This window comes from Heliangelus exortis, chromosome Z, assembly GCF_036169615.1.
Source record: "Heliangelus exortis chromosome Z, bHelExo1.hap1, whole genome shotgun sequence".
NCBI classification, from domain to species: domain Eukaryota; kingdom Metazoa; phylum Chordata; class Aves; order Apodiformes; family Trochilidae; genus Heliangelus; species Heliangelus exortis.
The window spans coordinates 67,057,967-67,080,100 of record NC_092454.1 but is presented as its reverse complement, the minus strand read 5'-3'; the positions used below and the strand labels follow the sequence as shown (position 1 = coordinate 67,080,100).

Below are 22,134 nucleotides of genomic sequence, written 5' to 3'. Positions count from 1 at the left end.
TCTGCCAAAAAAATGTGTCCTTTCTCTGTCTTCAATTGCTTTCCTCCTAACAGAACTCTGAAGCTTATCCTATGGAAGCTGTAAATACTAACCCTGAAAGCTGGTTGAGGGCCACGTTTCCTCAAATATTCCTTAAGAGGACCTTAAAGTGACAAAAATGGCAACACTGATACTGACCCAACTGTGAACCAACATAAGGAAATGGAGAGCCATGCTCCAAAGTTGTCTCCCTGTGCTAATGGACATGAAAAGCACCAGCTCCAGCTCTTCCCCATCCTTTACTAAACCATTCTTCCCTCTCAGCATGACAGCTTCCTTCCAGTCAGTAGCTACCATAAAGCTCTGCAAGTTAGGCAGTCCAGATGTAACAAAGAAAATAACTACAGAGATTCTAAGAAAAGAAAGAATTTTAAGGCTGGGATGTTAGCTAACACAAGCCAGGAAATTTAAAACGGAAATTGAAATTCCAGTCTAAGACAGACATTTTGGCACAGATAGTGCATGATTTTCCTTTGAGTATTGTCAGTCAAGATCCTCGCTCCTGAGACTACACCTTCACAGTGCATTCTCTTTATATAAATATGTGGAGATGCTTTGAAATTTGATGATATTTGCATTTGGACTGACATCTTCTTGTAATATGTTTGACACTGAGCACTTCTTTAACAAAGAACTGAGTTGATTTCAACCCAAGTCTTTTCCAAAGAATAACGGGCAGCTACACGTGAATGAATAAGTAAACAGTTTGCCACAGCAATGAATGCCTTCAAAAACAGCAAGTTTGCAGGCACCAGATGGAAGAAGAACATTATTGCAATTCCTGCATCCCATTGTGTAACAGCCAACAGAGCCGTTAACACTTTCTGGTGATTTCTAAGCTTTTTTATGTGCTTTCCTTTGAAGGTGTTTTTTTGTTCCCTGTCAGTCTGCAAGCTCAGTTCAGATGTCTGGGAAGGAAATTTTATTGGCAAGCTGTCAAATAGGGAAAAATACAAAATATAGATGGAAATAAATATTAATGATATTACAAAAATCACTAGACGGTTACAAAGCTTAGATTATAAAGCATGCCCTACTATTTACAGTATATCTTTAGCCTCTTACAAGCCACAGCTTTCTTTCTCCTCTGCTAGAGCTGTTTGCCTTTCTGCATTTTAGTTTATCACTTATCTCACAGAAATGTGTACCTCATGATCCCAAAGAGTTTCCACACTTCTTTGTTTCCTTTTTCAGAAAGACAACTTAAAAATTACTATATGACATCACATTCTTCTCCAGAACAAAATAGTAAGAGACAGCTGAGACAATTCAAATTACTTATTTTAATTACTACAAGCACAGCTCATCATGATGAGAAAGTTACCCATTGAGGAAAATACTCACTTATGTTAAGCAGTATGTTCTCCTGTCCCCCAAAATATATGAGCATTAGAACCATGCTACCTTTATTTGGGATGTGCTTTCAGTATCTTGTACACAGTAGAACTGAGAGTGTTTCATTTAAATTGTCAATAAGCATCTCTAAGCAATGTCTGAATTAGTCCCTGGCAAACCAGGGCAGAAAGGTAACACAACATTTACAAGCTCAATTCAAGGTGGAAGAATCTGCTTTGTATTAAAGATGCAGTGCCTTGCTCATTCAGGAAAGGAATTGTTTGTATATATTTACAGAACCAAATTAATTTCTGCTGTAAACTAGAGCAACAGTTTTGAAATTGCAGTGCTCATAATCACATTAGCACTAATTTTTAACACTCTGCTTTGTAGCACCGTGTTGAGTATCAGTCCATTTTTATATCTACATTTTAAAAGGACATATACTAAGACTTGACTCCTAAAAGGTAAGAATGCATTGTTTACACATTGTGTGTCTGCCTGTACAGGAAAGACAGGTTATTGACAACAAAACATTTTATAACTCGAGCACATATTTTCCTTCCATGCTATCTAGTTGTACCTAGGAAAAAAAGTACGGCACTGCACCTTTTTGCAGAGCAGGAAATAATAACAGTTCTTTGTGACAAAGGGCAGGAAAGGATTGTTCCATGCATCTTGTGAGTGACCCATGCAAACAGTTCAGAGACAATGATGGTAAGATGGTGTTGAGGAGTAAACAAAGCTCACAGTTAGACCTCACAGCTAAAACAACAGTAACAATGATTAGGGAATCTTAAGGTGGGTAAACAAGCCAGAAGCCAGGATCAATACCGCGAGCTAACCTTGTAGTTACAGCAATGATAAGCATGTTTGAAGATGCTACACACTCTGAACTGTCAAGACAATTTTGGTGCTTACATTTCTGATATAAAATTTCAGGGGTACAGCTGAGGTGGTCTAACCTCAACACCCCCAGGGCAGAGAGTCAGGTCTGGCATAGCCCTGCTCCCCACGTCCCACAGCACAATCCTCTCATTTGCCTGCTGCAGACTACACTGCACAATTAAATACAGACTTTTCTTTTTCTTTTCTTTTTTCTTTTTTTTTTTTTTTTTTTAAGAGAACGAAAATATTTTTTCAGAAACAATTAAAATAAACAAAATATAAGGGTTTAACACTGGAATTTTCTACAAAGCAGCAACATGTGGAAGTCTGGTCACTGCCTGGTTCTCAGAAAACCACTGCTCACTCTTAAGGGCCCTAAATCTGCACTATTCACTCCAAGCCACTATGACCTGTATGTTGCAAGTGAATGAGACAAACAAACTGGAACATCTATCATATAACAGTTACAAATTATAGGCACTTGGCCAACTTAAGTGTATTACTCCAACACACGCACCACGTGCACCCCCCATGTCATGGGGAAGGAGCTTGTGTGCCCTTGTGAGGTTGGGAGCTATGCTGGGGGTGGCAATGCCTCCAGTGGGGTCTCCCATGCCAGACAAGTCACAACTGAAGGGTCAGCAAAATGTGTGTCCATGGGCAGGATGGGCTCAGCAGCCTTCAGGCAACCATCCTAGGAGGACAACTCTAACTCCAAACCCAGGCAGATGGAGCTCCTTTAGCCCTGTAAGGCCATCCATCTCAGAGAAGGAAACTCAGACTAAACCTACATCCTGAGGACTTTGCTGTCACCATCCAAGCTTGCTGGGCCCTGGCACATGAACCTCAGGAGTAAAGGGTGGGGCCAGTTCCCTGCATTTTGTGCCTCACCTAAAAAATCCACAGCTGAGGCTCGAAGGGTGAACCCACACTTGTGAAGCTCCTGCAGGGACAGGCGAGGGTCGAAGCATCAGGGGAAAGGGGCACTGGAAGCTGCAGACCCAACCCTGCATGCAGGAGCCTCAGGGCTTTGGTTGCTCGAGACTGACCCTGTAGATGACAGTCTTGTTCAGCAGCATCCCGAGTGACCAAGCAGCCTTTCTCAAGGAGAGCACTGCTTGCTCCACATGGAGAGGGGCCAAGGAAAGCTGGGTGGCCCAACCAAAGTTCAACTCCACCCCACACACAGTTGGCTACCTGCAGTCAATGGGCATCTTCTGATGTGGCTGAACAAAGGCACACACCTGCATCTAAAGGTGTGTTACAGACAGCACAGACGGACCCGTGCCTTGGCTGTCCCCTCACAGAAGACTTTCTGCTGTGGCTTCTGCAACCCCACTGCCTGCCCTGCATTGGCCCTTTCAGCCATTAGCAAGTGTGAGGAGAGCCCTTCTGAAATCTTCGTTCATGAAGCCAAGCCATGACACTCCAGCACTGTCCCCAGAAAATTAGAGCACAATACTGCACCGGTACAGTTTAATTAAAAGAAACAAAGGAAGGCATATATGTGAGACTGACAACACGAAGTATTTTGAGGATCACCATCCAAAGTAAAATGCTAATGAATTGCTAGATGTGATTTTTTTTCATTTATGGTAAAACAGTACTGACAAATACTATAGTGTCATGTTTCTCATCCATGAGCTAAGGTCATAAACATTTGAAAAATCCAGTCTGGACAAAAAGACAACGCTCTGCCTGGAGTTAGGACAACACACCATCAGACTGCCCCTAGAGCAGCCAGATGCTGAGTTGTGATGAGGGTGTCACAATCTCCCTCAGGACTCCCTCACCACTCTGGGAGAGCAAACTCATCTACACTTGGCATAGCAGATACCCCCCCAGCACACTGGTGCAGCAATGCCACCCAGAGTGCTGGGAGCCTTCCTGATCCATCCATCCACCCATCCATCCATCTACATTTGCCACCATCAAGCAGATTTTAAAACTCAGGCTTTCAAAACACTACTCATGATCTGGGTGGCTCTCTTACACCCCCATGCCCTAAACAGGCCAAACCAAAATACAATTCTGCATCAATTAATTTCAAAAGTATTTATATAGCTCAAAAATCCATTTCCTTTATCTTTTTAAGGCCAGATTATCCCAAACACACATAAAGATGGAACACTTTTTTGGCATGGAAGAATTTTAACATTAATCTTCCTATTATATTTAACATCACTGTCAGTTTCGATGCACATGCTCACAGCATAATCCATTTGTGTTTTGCATATCTCAGTGATTAACAAATTCTGAACAACTACCACCAATATGTATCATGTTCTACTGAATAGCAAAGTGTGTAGACTTAAAAACATGCAAATTAGAGATAAAGCAAACCAGGAGAGTAAAATTCAGTGTAATGCAGGTGGGTATTTTATGCATCTTAGTTAGCTTTTAACCACATTCCTGTCTCCATGTACTGACGAAAACACTGTAGTGTAGACCTTCTCTCAACTTCTGAATGATATAGTTTTGGAGGATAATCTGGGAAGTATTTGGTATCTACTATCAAAGGTAATGAAGAATCATTGTATCCTTCTGATATGCTCCCCTAAAACTCTTCATTCCAGTTATCCTCCAGTACACCCCTGCTCAGGTAGTGCCACAATAGTACTATGTTACAGTACACACTAGTTTTAATGTATTAAATAATATAATAGGATGCAATGGTGTGGCCATATGTGCCACCAGAAGCCTTGCTGATAAGCCACAGTAGTTAAGTTTGAACTTTTTTTTCTTTTTTTTCCTTTTTTTTTTTTTGAGGGAAATCAAGTGGAGGATAACAATATATTGTAAGAACAACTAACCATATTGTGAACTTTTTTTAAACGGTAAGTCAACAAACAAGAAATGTCTATTTTTGAAGCAGTTTTCCTTATGAAGACTACTACAGTAGTATCTTTCAACTGAACACAGAAAGGCAGACTTTAATTTCTCACAAGCCCTTCCACTGAGAAAGCTGCAGGAGCTGAGATCTTTGGATGTTTTGCCTGGGTCTCAAGGTATGCCAAGAATGTAGCTACCAAAACATTTGATGCAAAAATCATCAACCCTTGGAAAAAAATTTTTTAAAAAAAATATTTTACAAAAGGCAAAATGAGAGATGAAAAACATAACCCAGGTATGTTAACTATATGAAGGAGTGGCCTACCTAGGTCTGATACTTCTGCTGTATATACAGTCACACACAGTTTTAAGGTAAATGAGTCTGCTAATTAACAGAGTAGAGACCACTGTTGTTGAAGTCCACTGTGGCACCATTTTTTAAAAATATTTTTTTACAATTTCATAATAATGAATTAATTTATTAAAAAGACAATGCATAAAAAAGACACACTGTACATTTATGAGATTAAACAAAACTAAAAATTAATTTAATTAGATTTTAACTTGAAGGATTAAAAAGTCTTAATAACTTAGGTCTGGAATTTTTGTCCATATGTGCTAAAACTACTTATATAAATTTTACATAACAACTTTGTAGATGCCATGCACTAAATGAAAACAAAACAAGAATACTTATTTTAATAATACCTGTAATACAGGATCACTGGGCCAAATGAGGGAGCTTATAAATAATTTTGTCTGTGGTATTACCAGTTTCTCAAAGCTCAGATTCTGGGAAAACCATGCTTAGTTACCACAGTCTCAATGTGTGCTCCACAGGAAACGGAGGTTCATTTATTGCAGAAGATATTCTGCTGGTATTATACCATGCCTTCAACCATACTACCCTAACTAAAGTGTCACATTCACTTACCAAATCTGAATTAGAGCATCTTTTCCTGACTTCAATGTAGCATTTATTTGCCAATTTTAAGCAACAACTCTGAATACTAGGACAGCATATTAAGTATTGAAACCACTGTACAATAACATCTAAACCTAAAAAAACCCACAACTTTTGGAGGTCTTACAGTGTGCTTCTCCAGTTATCCCAAAACCTTCATAATTAGCTTATGTCTTTGCTTTGATGTGATTTCTAAGGTTTGTGAAAACTTCTTAAGCACATCCTACTGGGTGAAACAGAACAGCAATCAAAGAATGTGTAAGATAGAGAATTAAGATCAGAGTCCCACCACCCACAAAGCCAGTCAAGCCAACAGCATGTCATCAAAGCTGTTGAAAACTAAATGTAACTTCTGTTGACAACATTTGCCAGGATACTAAAGTGACACACATAAAATGATTTACAAAGGTCTGTGCATGGGAGACAAAAACTTCCCATGCCTCCAGAACTCTGCAGGAGCAAAAGCATTTTAGCCTCTTCCATGAGGACTGTGACATTCCATTAATGGAGGAGTCCAGAAGCAGGACATATCAGGGGTTCAGATCACTTCAGTCACCACATTATTCTTCCTTTACTGAGTTTTATCCAGCTCAGGGAAAGGGTGTACTGTCTACACCGAAGTTTTCTTCCAGCCTTGATATTTCTAAACAATGTAACTCTTCTGCCGAGCTTTCTCAAGTAGAACACAGTTAATAAAATCCACACCAGGGTATTTTCTTGTGGCTTAATAAAGGCTAATTCCATTTTCAGATTAATACATTTTTAAGCAAAATCACAAGTATCTTCGTTCCATTTTGCAATGCCCTTTAGTTCTCCTTAGAATAAGTGGTTTCTTGATCTATTTTTTACAGATTTCCATGAGTAGTTTGGGTTTCCTCTCTGATCTGGCATTTGAAAAGGCTGCTGGTGCATATGCTAGACAATGAAGCATTAAGGAATTTGGAATATGGGGCCAAAAGCTGGCCTGGCAAACAGAAGATTATGGGACACAAACGCATTCTGCTGCCCAGTTCAAGCTCACAGGCAACATTTTGGGCAGCAGCACCCAAGGCAGAGCTTACTCCTGGGAGACCTAATGGAATTGGGATAGGAAGTGTGATGAAAAGGGTCTGAGTAGATTCCGGACAAACTGAAATTAGAATACTTCCTTCCTATCAGAGCTACCAAAGGCTCCCACATGAGTTTTTCAAGGGAACATATTTTAGGTTGAATACAGATGGAGCATGATTTACTTCCCTTCTCAGAGCAACAGGAAAACTATCAAAAAGACTAGAGGTAAATTCACCTATTTCTGAGCAACCTCACTGCCCTTAAGTTCAGGTAATTCCTTAGAAACTGATGGTTTAGGTGAGTATGTAATACTTGATTTTCTCCCTCTTTACTAATGTCTGTTATTTTCTGCAGTGAGTGCTGGATTCCATTAAACGTATTTACATTTTTCTCCTTAAGCACTGTTTGCTGCATTTTCATTTCACATGTTTTAACCATCCAACAAATATTGTGGTTATGCAAATATTTACACTGAGTTCAACTTATTTATTTTTGCACCAAAAAAAAAAAAAAAAAAAAAAAAAAAAAAAAGTTGTTCTTATTTCTAAAAATACTGGATTTGTTTAGAGAAAAAATGATTAATCATTATTAACAATCATAATTTTCTAGTTGTTATAAACTGAACACCAAACCACATGGTATTAAAGTCCAAGAAAGATGTCAGACTCATTCCCACACTCTCAATCAGGCAGATCTGCATTAACACTAATGAACATCTGCCAGCAAAGGTGGAGTCCACGTAAAAGTAAACATATAACTTAATCAACATATTTGTGAAGCTCAGTGCTCATTTTCCAAAGGCAACATCAGGTACTGACAGACCTTCAACATTCCCAACCTGCCCACTCCTTCATAAAGCAGCAATGGCTCGAGCTTCAGAAATGGGTCCACACTGACTCATTTCTTCTGCAATACCCAGGGGAGCAGAGACAAACCACACACAGAGATTTATTACTCCAAGTTATTGCTTCCCTTGAGCTATTTGAATAACAAACAAAAAGAACACAAAGTGAATCCAGATTTTCCTATTTTACTCTTTTATAACATAAGCTCTTTGAGACAGGAGGACTATCTTCATTTTTCAATGTTTTACAGTATTTTTCATTTTATCAACAATTCACATAATAATAGATATAATTGCTCTCTCCTTGCTAAAATGTGTCTACATAGTACTTAATAAAACCTGGAGTGAGATGATAGACACCAAGGTCTAGAACGAAAGGCATCACTTCAGTGCAGTTGGCTACCTGGGCTGATAACAAAGTAAGTGAAATATGATTTTGCAGCATTTGTATAGTTTCAGATGCAGAGAGGAAAAACCATTCTGTTCACTATGATGTATTTAGACTGGAAAAAAAAAGAAGGCTGATTGAAAAGGGAAAAAGCCCCACAAATATAGAAGGGTAAGATTCTATTTTCAGTGGAAGCAGAAGCTTTCTACTGCTTCGCACAGTCAAGATACCATACCCGTGTCACTGTATCCCTCAAAATCAAGCCAAGGTTAAGTTCATCAAATTTATTACTTCCCACATCTGGCCATCATTGCATCTAGTCCCAATTAAGAGCTTGCAATAAACAACTTAAATTAATCTCTTTTATAAATCTGGGTAATACAACATTGTCGATATAGAAATATTTGAAATATGTTTCCACATATGAGTTATACAAAAGATGACACAGTTCCATCTCATTGATATAGACCCTGACAGATCTCCTGACAGGACAGATTTGATTTGGATCAAGAAAGAATATACACTGAAGATTTTTGTTGAATTAGCCAGAACACAGTATGTTGGTTACACAAGATTTATGCCGTCTACGGAAAAGTATATATGACATCCATCTGGCAAAAAGTCAGGACAGCACAGAAAGACAACAACTGATTCAATACAAATTCAACCAGAACACAGTCGCAACTTAAAAATTTTCAAATGTGTGTTTCTATCAGTTCCTTGTGTCACACTACATCCTATTTTTCATTTTATTAGAAGACACTCTAAAAGATTCACAAACTCTTCAGCTCATTTCCTAGGGATTTAATCTAATCTCACTGGTTAGAGGTGCCCTCCACAAACTCAGTCAAAAATTTGTCTATGGTTAGTCACAATGTCATTAGTACTTTCTGTTTACTAATCTGGATGTTAAAACAAACATCTTGATTGAACTAAATCCACAGAAATTAGAGACTGGCATTTCAGAGGAACACTCTCAATCCTCTCCTAGCAAGATGGCAAATGGAAAGATAGGAGGCTCTGCATAAAACAGGATCCCCAGGCACTCAGTTAGATAAACAGCTCAACAACTCATTTACTGTCAAGTACAAAGACAGAAAGATTTTTCAGCTGCTCTAAGTAGATCTTAGCATCTTAGCCTACCTGCCTTCAGATACCTTGCTTTATAGTGCCAATGTGTCTATGTGGACATAAGTCCTTTTTTACATTTACCTTCATCTAAGCTTGTGTTGATAGTCACTTCAATATAGAGTTAAAAAGACCCCAAACCTCATACATTGCCCACTTAAAGCTGTGAGCCCTCCCAACACCCAGTAGAGTCCTCATGAGTTCATAAGGTAATTCTTCAGCTGCCTAGGACAGCTCAGGAACTAGCAAGAGTGTGTCTGGAAACCAGCAGATATGAAAGGTTCACTGACATATGAAAGGATAACAAGGAGATGGGCTGAATTCTGCAGGCTTACCAATAAGCTGAAGAAAACATCAATTAACCATTATGTACACAGCAGAAGCCTTCTGGTTTCATAAAATGGAAAACCTGCTCCACACTAGGTAACATTTGAACTTGCTGCAGTATAGCACAGCAGCTCCCAAGCTTGTCCTTAGCTTCTGCTGTATTCCTGCTCATCCTACAGAGCAAGCTGCCTCCCATGACAGCAACTTGCTGCCAGTCCTTAGCACCCCACAGTACCTGCAATACATGGACCTCTGTGCAAGTATTAAGTTCCATCAAGAGCTGCAATACAGTGACTTGGACCCCTATCTCCTCCAAAAATGGAGGTGCTTTGGCATACCAACACATGTGGATCCATTACTCACTGTGACTGCCAGTGCTGACTCCCAGTACCACAAAGGACACAGTGTTCCACTGCACAAGCACCAGTCTCAGTGTAAGCACTTCAATTAAAGCTTAAGCCAATGTCAGTTGCTCAAACACTTAATCTCAGTTCCTTTTTTCCTTTTTTTTCTTTTTTTTTTCCTGTGCTGATATTATACAAAACACACTATATACATAGTCCTCAACTATGTATATATTTTATGTTCAAAGTGAAATCTCAGCCTCAGTGATGACATCAACAAAAATTACTACCGCATTTAATGAGCTCAGATCTGTATTTTGTTGCAAGATTCACATGACAAAACACAGACATCTACATCCAGGGTAACCATTCAGCTTCCCTTGATCTTCACTGAAGAAAAGCAGACACTTTTAGACTCATCTTCTCCTAGAGAAGACGCCTGAAATAGGTTAACTGATTTATATCCCAAAATGCTTTTTTACCTCTTCATGCTGAAAAAAAGATTTAAGTGACAAGCTCTATATTGTACATATCTAAAATAAGCAGAAAGAAACCTACACAGAATTTTATTCCTGGTTTTCAGATGAAAACACAGCTTGTGTAAGTAAATGGAAGCAAGCATATCACGTAATACAGACTGCTCTGCAGAAAAGACCACAGTAAATAGTTATTCATCTCTCCTTCACCAGGAAGGCTCCAAATATTTAGGTATGAGACAATGAGATGGAAATTTGGAAACGTTAACTGTTCATATCACCAGTGAGCTGAAATAAACTTTTCAAATAATTTGATAAGGTTCCTGAATATCCTGTAAGATTAGCACATTTTTTGATACTGTTATAACTGATAATTGATTTCCTATTTAAATGAAGTTACTTCAGCTATTCTGTGTTATTTCCTGCACTGTATCATTATACATCAGTATCTCTTCACAGATTAAAAAAGAACAGAACAGTAATAATTTTGCATCTCTAGAGTTTCAACGTCCTAATTGTACTCTTTGCTACAGCAGGATGTATTCAGTGATTTATTCAACATCATCTCTTCACTGATGCATCTTTGGTTTAATTACTTAAACAGGAGTTATATCCTTACTATGGATAACTTTCCTGTATTTCCCTCCAGCTTCCAAAATTTGTCTTCTAATTTTACTCCTAATTTTCACCATGCCTGCCAAAACTAATGTTCTATTTGTAATCTCTGAACTGGATTCCCAGGAACAGGAGAAGATCTTGTGGTCTCTTATGCCCTGTCATATCACAGAATCACAGGAAGTGAGGGGTTGGAAGGGACCTTGGGAGATCATCAAGTCCAGCCCCCCTGCCAGAGCTGTGTCACCTACAGGAGGTCGCACAGCAACACATCCAGGTGGGGTTTGAATGTCTCCAGAAAAGGAGACTCCACTACCTCCCTGGGCAGCCTGGGCCAGCATTTTGTCACCCTCACAGTGAAAAAGGCTTTACTTCTGTTTACATGGAACTTCTTATGCTCCCACTTGCACCCATTGCCCCTTGTCCTATCATTGGTCCTCACTGAGAAGAACCTGGCTCTGTCCTCCTGGCTGTCTCCCTTTACATATTTATAAGCATTAATGAGGTCACTCCTCATTCCCCTCTCCTCCAAGCTGAAGAGACCCAGCTCCCTCAGCCTTTCCTCTTAAGGGAGATGTTCCACTTAAGATGATCCCTTAATCACCCAGCTCTGGGCTGGACTCTCCCTGTCCTTCTTGAACTGAGGGGCCCAGAACTGGACACAATATTCCAGATGTGGCCTCACCAGGGCAGAGTAGAGGGGCAGGAGAACCAGGAGAACCTCTCTTGACCTACTGACCACCCCCTTCTAATGCACCCCAGGATGCCATTGGCCTTCTTGGCCACAAGGGCACATTGCTGGCTCATGGTCATCATGTTCATATACCACACTATAATTTTTTTCTTTCTCTCTTTGTCATCACTGGTTCTTTCTAACAATGGATATTGATTACTTGGAGCCTGATTTCCTAATTTTTCCTTTCTTGCTGTTCCTGATTAACTATCTTACATAAAACTATGTGTCTTATCTTACCAAGCCTCGATGGAGATGATCAGACGGAAATACACCAGTGAGACACAAACAGCAGAGATACAGCGTAGAAAAGAATATAACACAACAGTAATGCTGAAACTCAAAATTGTGATTTATGAAATTGTAAATGGCCAATTTATTTCCAAAATAAAATTCTTACCTAAAGCCAATTTAGACTACAAACTATAAAAATAAAAGTTGTACAGTTTTTAATTTTAAAAATGCTAAATATTGAAGGCATACACCAGTAGAAAACTTACCAAATTCTACCAAGATCACATCTTTTGCTGAACTGTGCTCATCAGAATGTATTCCAAGAACTTACTGAATGAGACTGTAGTAAGCCCATAACACTGTGTGATTTATTGGTGCATGTAATTCTACTAAGACAAATGTAAATAACAGACTGTTAGAACACTGCAGTAAGACTCTCACATTCAACATCTGTGGAAAAGAACATGAATCCTCTATATGCACTGCTATGTTTGAGCAAATTTATCCCCTCTACAGACACCACTTCCATTTTCCTCCTAAGTGAAAAATATATAGTTTTACTCTATACACCCATAGAAAATTTCATTTTCCAACTTAGTGGTGTGCTTCTCCCATTTTCCAGATTAAATAAATTTAACAGCCTGGTTACACTCTAGTTCAATGAAGAATATAAATTTGACATAATCTCTATTAGATAGTGAATATTTTAGAGAGGAAACTCAATTTTTTTCTTATCCATAGCCTCACATCTTATAACCTACATAATTTTCTAAGACCTTTATCTTGCTTCACTCTTCAGCTATACTGCTGCTATACAACACGAACAATGTCTCCTTCCCATAGAGGACCAGCACATGTTCAAGGTCCCTTCCAACCTAGGCATTTCTATGATCCAAAACAGAAATATTTCACAATATTTCAAGAAGGAATTACCAGTATAGGTACCTTGATAAACCACAGTTTGGCCTGGAATCATATTTCAGTGTATTATGAGGACCCTGTTTCAGTGTGTTACAGATTCTGCAGCTTTTTTGTGTTTCCATAAAATGGAGAACCTGGAGCTTTTTTGTGTTCTGACACTTTTTCTACAGCTGATACATCTTCCCAGACAAAGGACTCAACAGTTTTTCACATGTTCTTTTAAAATACACTCTGTAATGAAGAATCGATTCATTACCAGAAAAAGAGCTGAAATTGTCATAAACAACTTTCAATATAAACAGTAACCTGTTCTTTCAAGTCAGGACTGAAGTATTCCAACACTGTCAGAGTGACAATTAAGTATAAAGTCTCTAAAGCACTGATTTTAAGAACTACTAGAATTTAAAGGAAAACTTCAAATGCTTCAGCTACCCTTCAGACTACTGACATTCTACTTAGCAAATAAAGGCAAGTCAGTGATTCTAAAGACTGCATGGATTCCAATTATATGGGTTTCAATTTATATCAAAGTTGGTTTATCAGCAATGTGCTTGTAAAATGCCCTCTTTTTTTTTTCTAGTGGACTGAACAAGTTGTTTTATTGGTAATAGAACCATGCCTTGTTTCTAACTTACACATGTCATGTGAACCCTGGCTGTTCCCCATGGCACTCTGAGGAACCAAGGTGATGCTTTAGTCCAGCTCTGGACTTGCACTGACCAGCCAGACAGAACAAAGACGAAACCACTACCTGCCAGTAAATGTCCTGCTTTCCCAGAATTTTAAGAACCAAATACCTTCTGAAAGACAGCTGAACTCAAAACCTAGTAGAAACAACTACATGACAGACTAAAAAACAGCATGACTGCCTTAAGTGACAGTTCCTTTCAGAAACCAGGCCAAATGAACAGTCATTTCAGACCCTGTCCCAGGGTCTCTCTTGGGAAAAAAAACAAAACAAAACAAAAACAAGTGTGCTGACGAAAAAGGAAAAGCAATTATTGCAGAAAAGGCAACTGGAAAACACACCATGTTCATCTATTCCAGTTTATAATATACAGCATACCTTGTTTTCTATCAATTTTAACCCAGCATTTCTTTTTATATTTATGGTAACAACATAACAAGGGAGTAAATTTCTGCAATTCATATCTTAACTAGTCAGTAATCTGGAGGTCTAATGCAGAACCAACAAGCAAGTAATTATTCACATCAGTTGACCCTAAATTTATAGAAGGGTTTTCATTTTCTGGAAAAAATAAGTTTATTCTCCTAAAATACTAAATCTATTTTATTTCCCACAACCAGTTTCAAAAAATTGCTCAGTATTTTAAATTAGTTCCACCATAGAATAGTATGCATTAACTACAAAATTTTCATACACAACTTAATTATCAGCACATACCACTTCAAATTAACATTAACCTCAAAGTTTTCTCCATTTTCTTAACTAATAATTACTCTAAGATAACTAAATATTGTTCTTTGATCTTTTTTCACAAAAAGTATTCGTTAGTGAATCTATGTGCAAATAAATATTACCTTTTCATAAGAAAAATATATATACATAAAAGATGCTTGAGCTTTTCCATTTCCACACAACTTTCATCACCAATATAGCAGGTACATCTCAATGAGAACAATCAGTAATTTAAGGGTTTAAAACACTTTTGGAGGAACTTAATTTAAGAGCATAGTATTTTTAAAAATCCTCTTCATGGTTTATTTTTTATACACAAAGTCTAAAATCTGTACTTACTTCAACATGTGCAAAAAATGTTTGTTCAGTGTTATCATTATTTTTCTCCTGCAGATCTGGTGAGATGTTTCTGTTTCTTACTTGGATATGTGTTTTACTAAGGTAACCATCACCAAGGTCCTGCGTTCAGAAAATAAGAAGGAAAAAAATTTTCTGTTACCAAAATGCTAAATGTTGTCACTGTTCTAGAAAATAAACAGAGCGTGGTATTTAGGTGTAAGGTCCAGGTCTTTTTATAGGCACTGTTGACTGCACTGCTTTTCAGTATCTTCTCACAGGTAGTTTACATTCATTCTTGGTAGTAAAGGAATGAAAGACCTGAACAATAAACATAAAAATTAACATACCTACCGACTGGACAACCTCCACCTGGAGATTGGGATGAGCACCAAAGAACTGAAAGACAGTGCACTAAGGTCATAAAAAGATGAGCAGCCTTTAACAATTTAAATCTATTTCAAGCAGTGCATTCATGCCACTATAAATTGCCAGTTCTTGGTAGACTGATTTGGTTTTGCTCCATTCCCCCTCTAACATTCTTAGAGTCACGAAAAAAAAAAAAAAACAACAAACCCACTTCAGAACTTATGTGTAGAGACCTAATTTGTGACCTAATGATCTCAGAGGTCCTTTCCAACCCGGCTGATTCTATGATTCCCTTCTCTTGATCACCTGTGAGTGTAAGAGAAAACAAAGCTGGACCTTCTCCCAGCTCCCTCTTTATCATTCTTCTTCCCTGGACACATGGTCTACAGCTCTAAAGGGCCCTCAAGCAATTTGAGACTGGCAGGGAAAGGTTTCATGAGCTTTTCCCTCTTCCTGACCTGACTAATCTGCACATACTCCTTTTTTTTTTTTTTTAATTAGAAATAAAAGGAGAAAAAGTTTAATAACAGATCACTGGAAAGCATACACTATGAAAGAAAGAGAGAGAGTATGCAGAACACAAAGGACAGTAGTTGTATGTTAAGAACTTATTTCTCAAAAGAAAATTGAGGTTTTATTAGCTGTTTCATTACTTTTTATTTTAGACAAACACAAAGTATATGCACAATATCTGATGAGAAGCAATTCTAATCAAAACAGTCTCATTAATGCATCATTAAATTGCTTGACAAGGCCACAAATTTAACTATAATTTAACTCTTTGGTAATCTGTCATTACTAACAGTTTATTTCATGTATTCTGACCTTTAAATACACACAGGTTTCATTCTGACACACTAGTTCTCTCTTTTCAAGGACACTAGAATGCATGCACCTCAAAAACCTGCTATGGGCTATTTGTTTACTTTGTTCTTATCAAGTTTCACATCTGATGAAAACGAAAATCCTTACATGTACTTTTGCCCATGCATATAGCATGATTCATGTACTACAAGCAATTATCTCACTAGTAACTTCTCCTACTGCATGCTTTTTTCTCACTAAATCTCATCAAGCATGAATCCACCACATCTTGCTGGATGTCCTGGCTGCAGAACCAACTGCATCCTGTGCAGTGAAGAATCAATCATTTCAGACAACGGTGACAGAAAATTTAAGCCTAACTACATGATACAAAAGACACTCCTCTCACTCTTTTAACATTCCAGGTCTCTCCTTGTGGAGCTTCTTGCAAGCATCAGCAAGAGCAAAGCAACTTCAATTGGTATTTATCCCCCTAAGAGAAAGTAAAGAAAGTATTACAGCCACCCACAGAGGTAAAATGCCCCAAGGCACAATGAGCTTTGCCAGAGAAGGGTTTGGATACAGCATTCATCTCCCTGAACCAGTTCTTCCTGTCAGCAGAAAGGAGCCAAGCTCCACAGCCTTTGCAGTCTATAGTATTTCAGTGTTATGAAAAGAATTCATGGACAGCTGGAAATAAAGAGGTAGCAGTCTCTGCATTTGATGGCTGTATGTCAGAGGCCATGGCAGGGCAGGGAAGCATCCCTCCTCTTGCACTCTCTGTATGTATTTTGTACACTTCTGCCCCTGTAAAAATAAATCAATACTTCAGAAAGGACTTTGATCCCATTGGTGAGGAGAGGGGGTCCATTTCTACTCCAGCTGTCCTGTGAGTATCAGAAGCAAATGTGAACTGAGAGAGCCTTTGATATGGTTACCCAGATTAACCCAACAGAACAGGGCAAGTAGCACCCTTCACTGACAATATTTAATTATCCACGTTTAAGAGCACCACGTTCAGCTTCATCAGGTCCTACAGTAGAGGTGATCTTGGCTTTTTCACAGATTTCTTCTGAGAAAAAAAATGTATTATAAAAATAACACCGTTTAGAACATGTCACTTTCAGCTATAAATACAAAGCTCTGCTTAGGCCATCTGAGCTTAGGCCTCAAAAGGCAGATCCACAAAAACAACTATTTCATCATCTAAATTTAATCTCTACAGAAAGCACAGGAACACAAGAACACAGTTCTACAAGCCTGGTTTACTTGTGTGGTCTTACTGCTATCAATGGTTCTATTCACGAGTATGGAATGAGGAACAGGATCCAAGTGCATTACATCACCAAAATTAAGAGTGCCCCAAACTACCCACACAACACATATTGGTAAAAAAAATAAAAAAAAAAAAAGCAACAAGGCATTGAGACATCTTGTTAACAAAAAGCTTCCTTCCCAGATAACATACTATAAATTGTCTCAATGGCCAGGTTTTTATCACGCACAGAAATCACAAAGTCACCAAGCAGGCCCATTAAAAAAAAAACTCTTACATTTTTTTTTTTACATGTGAGAACAAAAATCCATCTCATTCTGCTATTCCCAACAAAGCTTCTTATTTCACAGAAAGTTCAAACTTTGACCCATGTATTAAATTCCCAAGAGCAACTCAGGGCATCTTTCTTTGTTGAATAAATCCTCACAAACACAGCCTTGGACTGAAATTTTAAGTATCAAATGGTTGCCTGTTAGAAAAGGTTCGTTGTAACACTTGGCTAATATTTGCACTCTTTTTTTCTGTTTAAAAAGAAAAAAAAGAAGGGAAAAAAAAATTCTACATGCATCTAAGACCAAGATCCTGCTTCTTCCTAAAATTCTCTTTTGTTTGTGATGAAAGGGTTAAAAATGCTAATGTATAATTACTTATGTAATTACAGATTGATTGTGCGACTTCATGTATTTCAAAATGGTACAAGCATGACTTATCTCCCTTAGATTCAAGAAGTATGGGAAACCACTGGAGCCACTAAAGTAAAAATAAAATAAAATAAAATAAAATAAAATAAAATAAAATAAAATAAAATAAAATAAAATAAAATAAAATAAAATAAAATAAAATAAAATAAAATAAAATAAAATAAAATAAAAACCAATATTAAAAAAAGCTTGAGAAGTAGAAAAAATACACAGTAAATAATGAGTATCCCAAACAATCCACTACTAACAGCATAGGAAGAGAACAAATGAAACATTGATCATCCCTCAAAAAAAAGTGACAAAAAAACCCAACTTAAACCAGTGTAATTTATTATCAAATAAAAAATAAGAGAAGCATTTGAAGTAGAAAAAACAAGTATTTGGAATATTTCTGTTGTTACTTTAGAATACCAGTTACATAGCTGTAAGCCACAATGACTATGAGGTTTTAATTTCAGCATGAAGTGGCTATCATTAGGTATTTTTAATCAGCATATAAGAACTGCCAAGCACCAAGGAAGTTTCTGTGAACTCTGGAAATAGCTGGCATGCATCAGTGTATTTTTACACATTGTCTAATTTTACTAACTATGCACATATTAGCTTGACATCATCCCAAGCAAAATAAGAGAAGATGTCACATAGAACTTAGTAAATAAAGAAACTTATACAATAACTGCAGTTGCTTTTTAAGAAAAATAGAATTTGTCAAGGTATCTTAAACGGATATGTTTGGCTGTTAAACATTGAAGTCAAATTATGCTCAGACTTCATAAGATAACTGTTGATTCTGCAGACAAAACAAAATAATCCCACACTTTCACACACCAAAGGATGAAAAAAATGTTAATTTTCAAAGGTAACTTTAAACAGGGAATAATCATAACAGAAGTAATTCATAGAGTCCTGTGAGCTTAGCCTTGTCCCCAGGCTACTTAGAATTTCCATTAATGACCTAGAAACAATATATAATTTTTATTGGTGAGGTTTGGAAGTGATAGGGAAGCATCAAATAATGAGGCTTGATCAATTCTACTGGCTGCATGCAACCAGCTCATATTTTAATACAAAACATTAAGTCACAAATCTACAACAAAGTCTATGTGCTATTTCAGCTTAAAAGGTTAGAGTGATCCTCGGATATGTAACCACCAGAACATGCCCAGAGTAGGAAAGTTTGAATTTCCTGGTGATATAACATTCATTGTACAGTTTTGCTCAAAAATTAACAAAAGGGGATTTATATACTGGATTCAGAGATCCACAAGAAAGATTAAATTATTGGGAAACATGTCAAAGTTGAGGAGCTTATCATGTTTTGTTTTTACACTGACAAGGTTAAGGGATGAATGGATCTGAATCTAAAAGAACCAAAAAAGGGAGAGTCCTGATGAAAGAAAGGCCCTCACCTTAATAGGCAAGGTAGTTAAGATTAAAAGTACTAGCTTTTTCTTTTTTTTCTTTTTTTTTTTATTCAATTTTAAGCATATCAAATGATTCAAAAGGCTTGTTGAGAGCTGTGACTGTTTCCCCATCATTGGGAATTCTGAAAATGAAAATTATGTAATGCCTTAGAAGACATTTTCTGATCAACACAGAAATTATCTCAGTTAACCTGAGATACACAACAAGTTGCACCAGAACACTCCAGCAGTTTGGATTCTTGAACACTATTCAATAGATGTACTGACCTAAAGCCTCATATAAACTACCTATGTGTTATTTTGGTCTTGGACCAGATGTGTAAAATGTCATTTATTTCATCTGATGTAAACACCTGCTTCTGGTGGTTGTCAGCAGCTCAGAAAGGCCAACAATGGAATCTAAAATTTAACACTGTGATTATTAATACTTACCTTGCTAGTTCTCCACTCCCAACCATCTCCTATCTGCTGTGAATGATTAATGAATTCTTCACAGTACTGCTTGAACTTTTTTTCTTCCAAAAAGAAGTCTTCTTCACTTGCCATGCTACCTGACATCTGTAAAGAAAACTAGATGTTAGTACTGACAGATACAATGAACACTAAAAACCCTGAGTAATATATACCATTGAAGAGTACAATAACAAATCACTGAAAAAAATGTTTATTAGAGAATCACAGATATACAGAACAGCTGAGGCTGGAAGAAACCTCTGCAGACTGTTGAGTTGAATCCCTCTGCTCACAGTAGCAACCAGAGCAAGTTGCTCAGGACTGTTTTCACTTAGGTTTTGATTATCTCCAAGGATGGAGATGCTACAACCTTCTCTAGGGAACCTGTCCCAGTGTTCAATTATCACAGCAATAAGTTTTCTTCTGTTTAAATGAAAAAAAATCATCTGTTTGTGCTCATTGCCTCTTCTGCTTTCACTGCATAAGTACTTAAGTCTTGCTCCATCATCTTTATTTCCTCCCATCAGGTATTTAAACACTTTTATAAGATCTCACTGACCTTTTCCCTTCAGCCAGCACCCTCAGCCTTGCCTCACACATCAGACACCCTTAAACATATTGCTGTCCCTTCACTAGATTTGCTCCAGTGCAGCACTGCCTTCATTATATCAGGGATACACTACAATTTCAACATGTTTCCTCAGCAGTATGGTCCAACCAGCAACCGGAAACCTGAATCCACTTTTGGGCTCCTCCCACGAGCATTAACGCCTTTTCCTTTGAGAACTGAACTGCTCCATAAAAGCTCAGCAAATCTGCTTGTGGATCCAGACCCTACAACCTCCACCACCAGAGTCCCGGTGGAGCAGCTGTTCTTGCTCTTGGTTGCCCAGCAATGTGGCTTCAGGGGGCTGGTGGGTGCTTCAGATGAGCACGTTCCCTTCTGGATTCTTAAAGATCACAGGAAAATGCACTCAGAAAACGTGGACAGCTTTACTTTTTCTCCCTCTTCCAAAGAGGATGCATCACATTCAATGTTTATGGAAACCACGCATCGCTGTAGCACCACACAGTCAGGAGCTACCCCATCTAGACAAGACCTTTTCTTTACAAGAAATACAAAGAACACCCTTGCTACCATGTTCGTTATTTTTCAGGATCCAGCCCTAAATCACAACATCATTCTGTCTTGCTCATGGCATGTATTATTTATCTACCACTTGAAATCATGCTTTCAACAGCAGTCAACCCAAGGCCCTGCTCATCTGTTCCTGCTACATGGATGTCAAGAGGAAATGTGGAAGCCCAACCCTGTAGATGTTTCTGCTATTCTCCCATTTCCCAGTCCAGATGATGGGACTGCAAACCTGTGCCAGGTACACGTTATGAGCAGAGTTCTCACGATTTCAGCACAGCGATAGGATTCAGGGTTATGGACAGACACCAAGCTAAGGGCACCTCTGCAGCACTCCTCCTTTTCTTCCCACAACCAACCCCAACAAACTGAGGAGCAGACCCCAGCCCACCCATCCCACCCCCCGCAGTGACCGGGACAGCCGGGCAAGCCCCGACCCACACCGACACCGGCTCGGCGAGCTTCTGCCGCAGCCCCCGGCCTCACGCCCGCCACGGGAGGTGCAGCCAGCCAGGGCTGAACACTACTGGGGCGGGCGGGTGCTGAGGAGATGGCAGCGGCGAAGCCCAAGGCTGAGGCGCGGGCGTTCCCGTCCCGCCTGAGGCGAAGGGAGGCGAAGCCCCGGCGCAGGCCGCGGCGGCCGCGCACTGAGAAAACGGGGCCGCACCCACCCCTACCCCCACCCCAATCCATTTCCCAGGGACGGCTCCAGAGGGGATCGCGGGACTGGGGAGAGCGGGAGGGAGCAGCCCCGCCGCACCGCCCTCCACATACCGTGCCGCCCTCCGCCTGCTCCGGGCCGCGGACACCCCCCCCACACACACCCCGCAACCCCTCCCCCGCGCAGGCGCGGCCCTCAGCGAGCGGCGGGGGGGAGGCGGGAGGAGGCTGCGCAGGCGCGGGGGAGGCAGCGCGGGCGGGAAGCGGGAGCTGAGGGTGTAGGGGGTACGGGGGGTGTTGGAGTGGTCGTCGCCGCCTTCCGAGACTTCATGTTGGCCGTGTGAGGCGATGTGTGAGGCGAGGAGTCGCGGGCGTTTTCAGCAGGGAGCCCGGGAAGGCTCTTGCCGTCAGCCCCCCTCTCCCGCCCCCCAAAAAAGC

The 22,134-nt window shown here is 39.2% G+C and overlaps 1 protein-coding gene across 2 annotated transcripts in view; it reads right to left on the bottom strand.

Moving 5' to 3' along the window:
- ATG10 (autophagy related 10) overlaps positions 1-21,870 on the bottom strand; it is an 82,998-nt gene extending 61,128 nt beyond the window's left edge. Inside the window, exons 1-3 of one of the 2 annotated variants that reach the window (XM_071730384.1) lie at positions 21,811-21,870; positions 19,881-20,006; positions 14,878-14,997 (exon numbers count right to left, since the gene is read on the bottom strand). In XM_071730384.1, the coding sequence (XP_071586485.1) occupies positions 14,878-14,997; positions 19,881-20,006 (246 nt within the window). In that variant the 5' untranslated portion in view covers positions 21,811-21,870. Of the gene's footprint in view, positions 1-14,877; positions 14,998-19,880; positions 20,007-21,483; positions 21,507-21,810 lie in introns of those variants that run through there. The other variant, XM_071730385.1, reaches the window with a different exon arrangement.
- Positions 21,871-22,134: the final 264 nt, after the last annotated feature.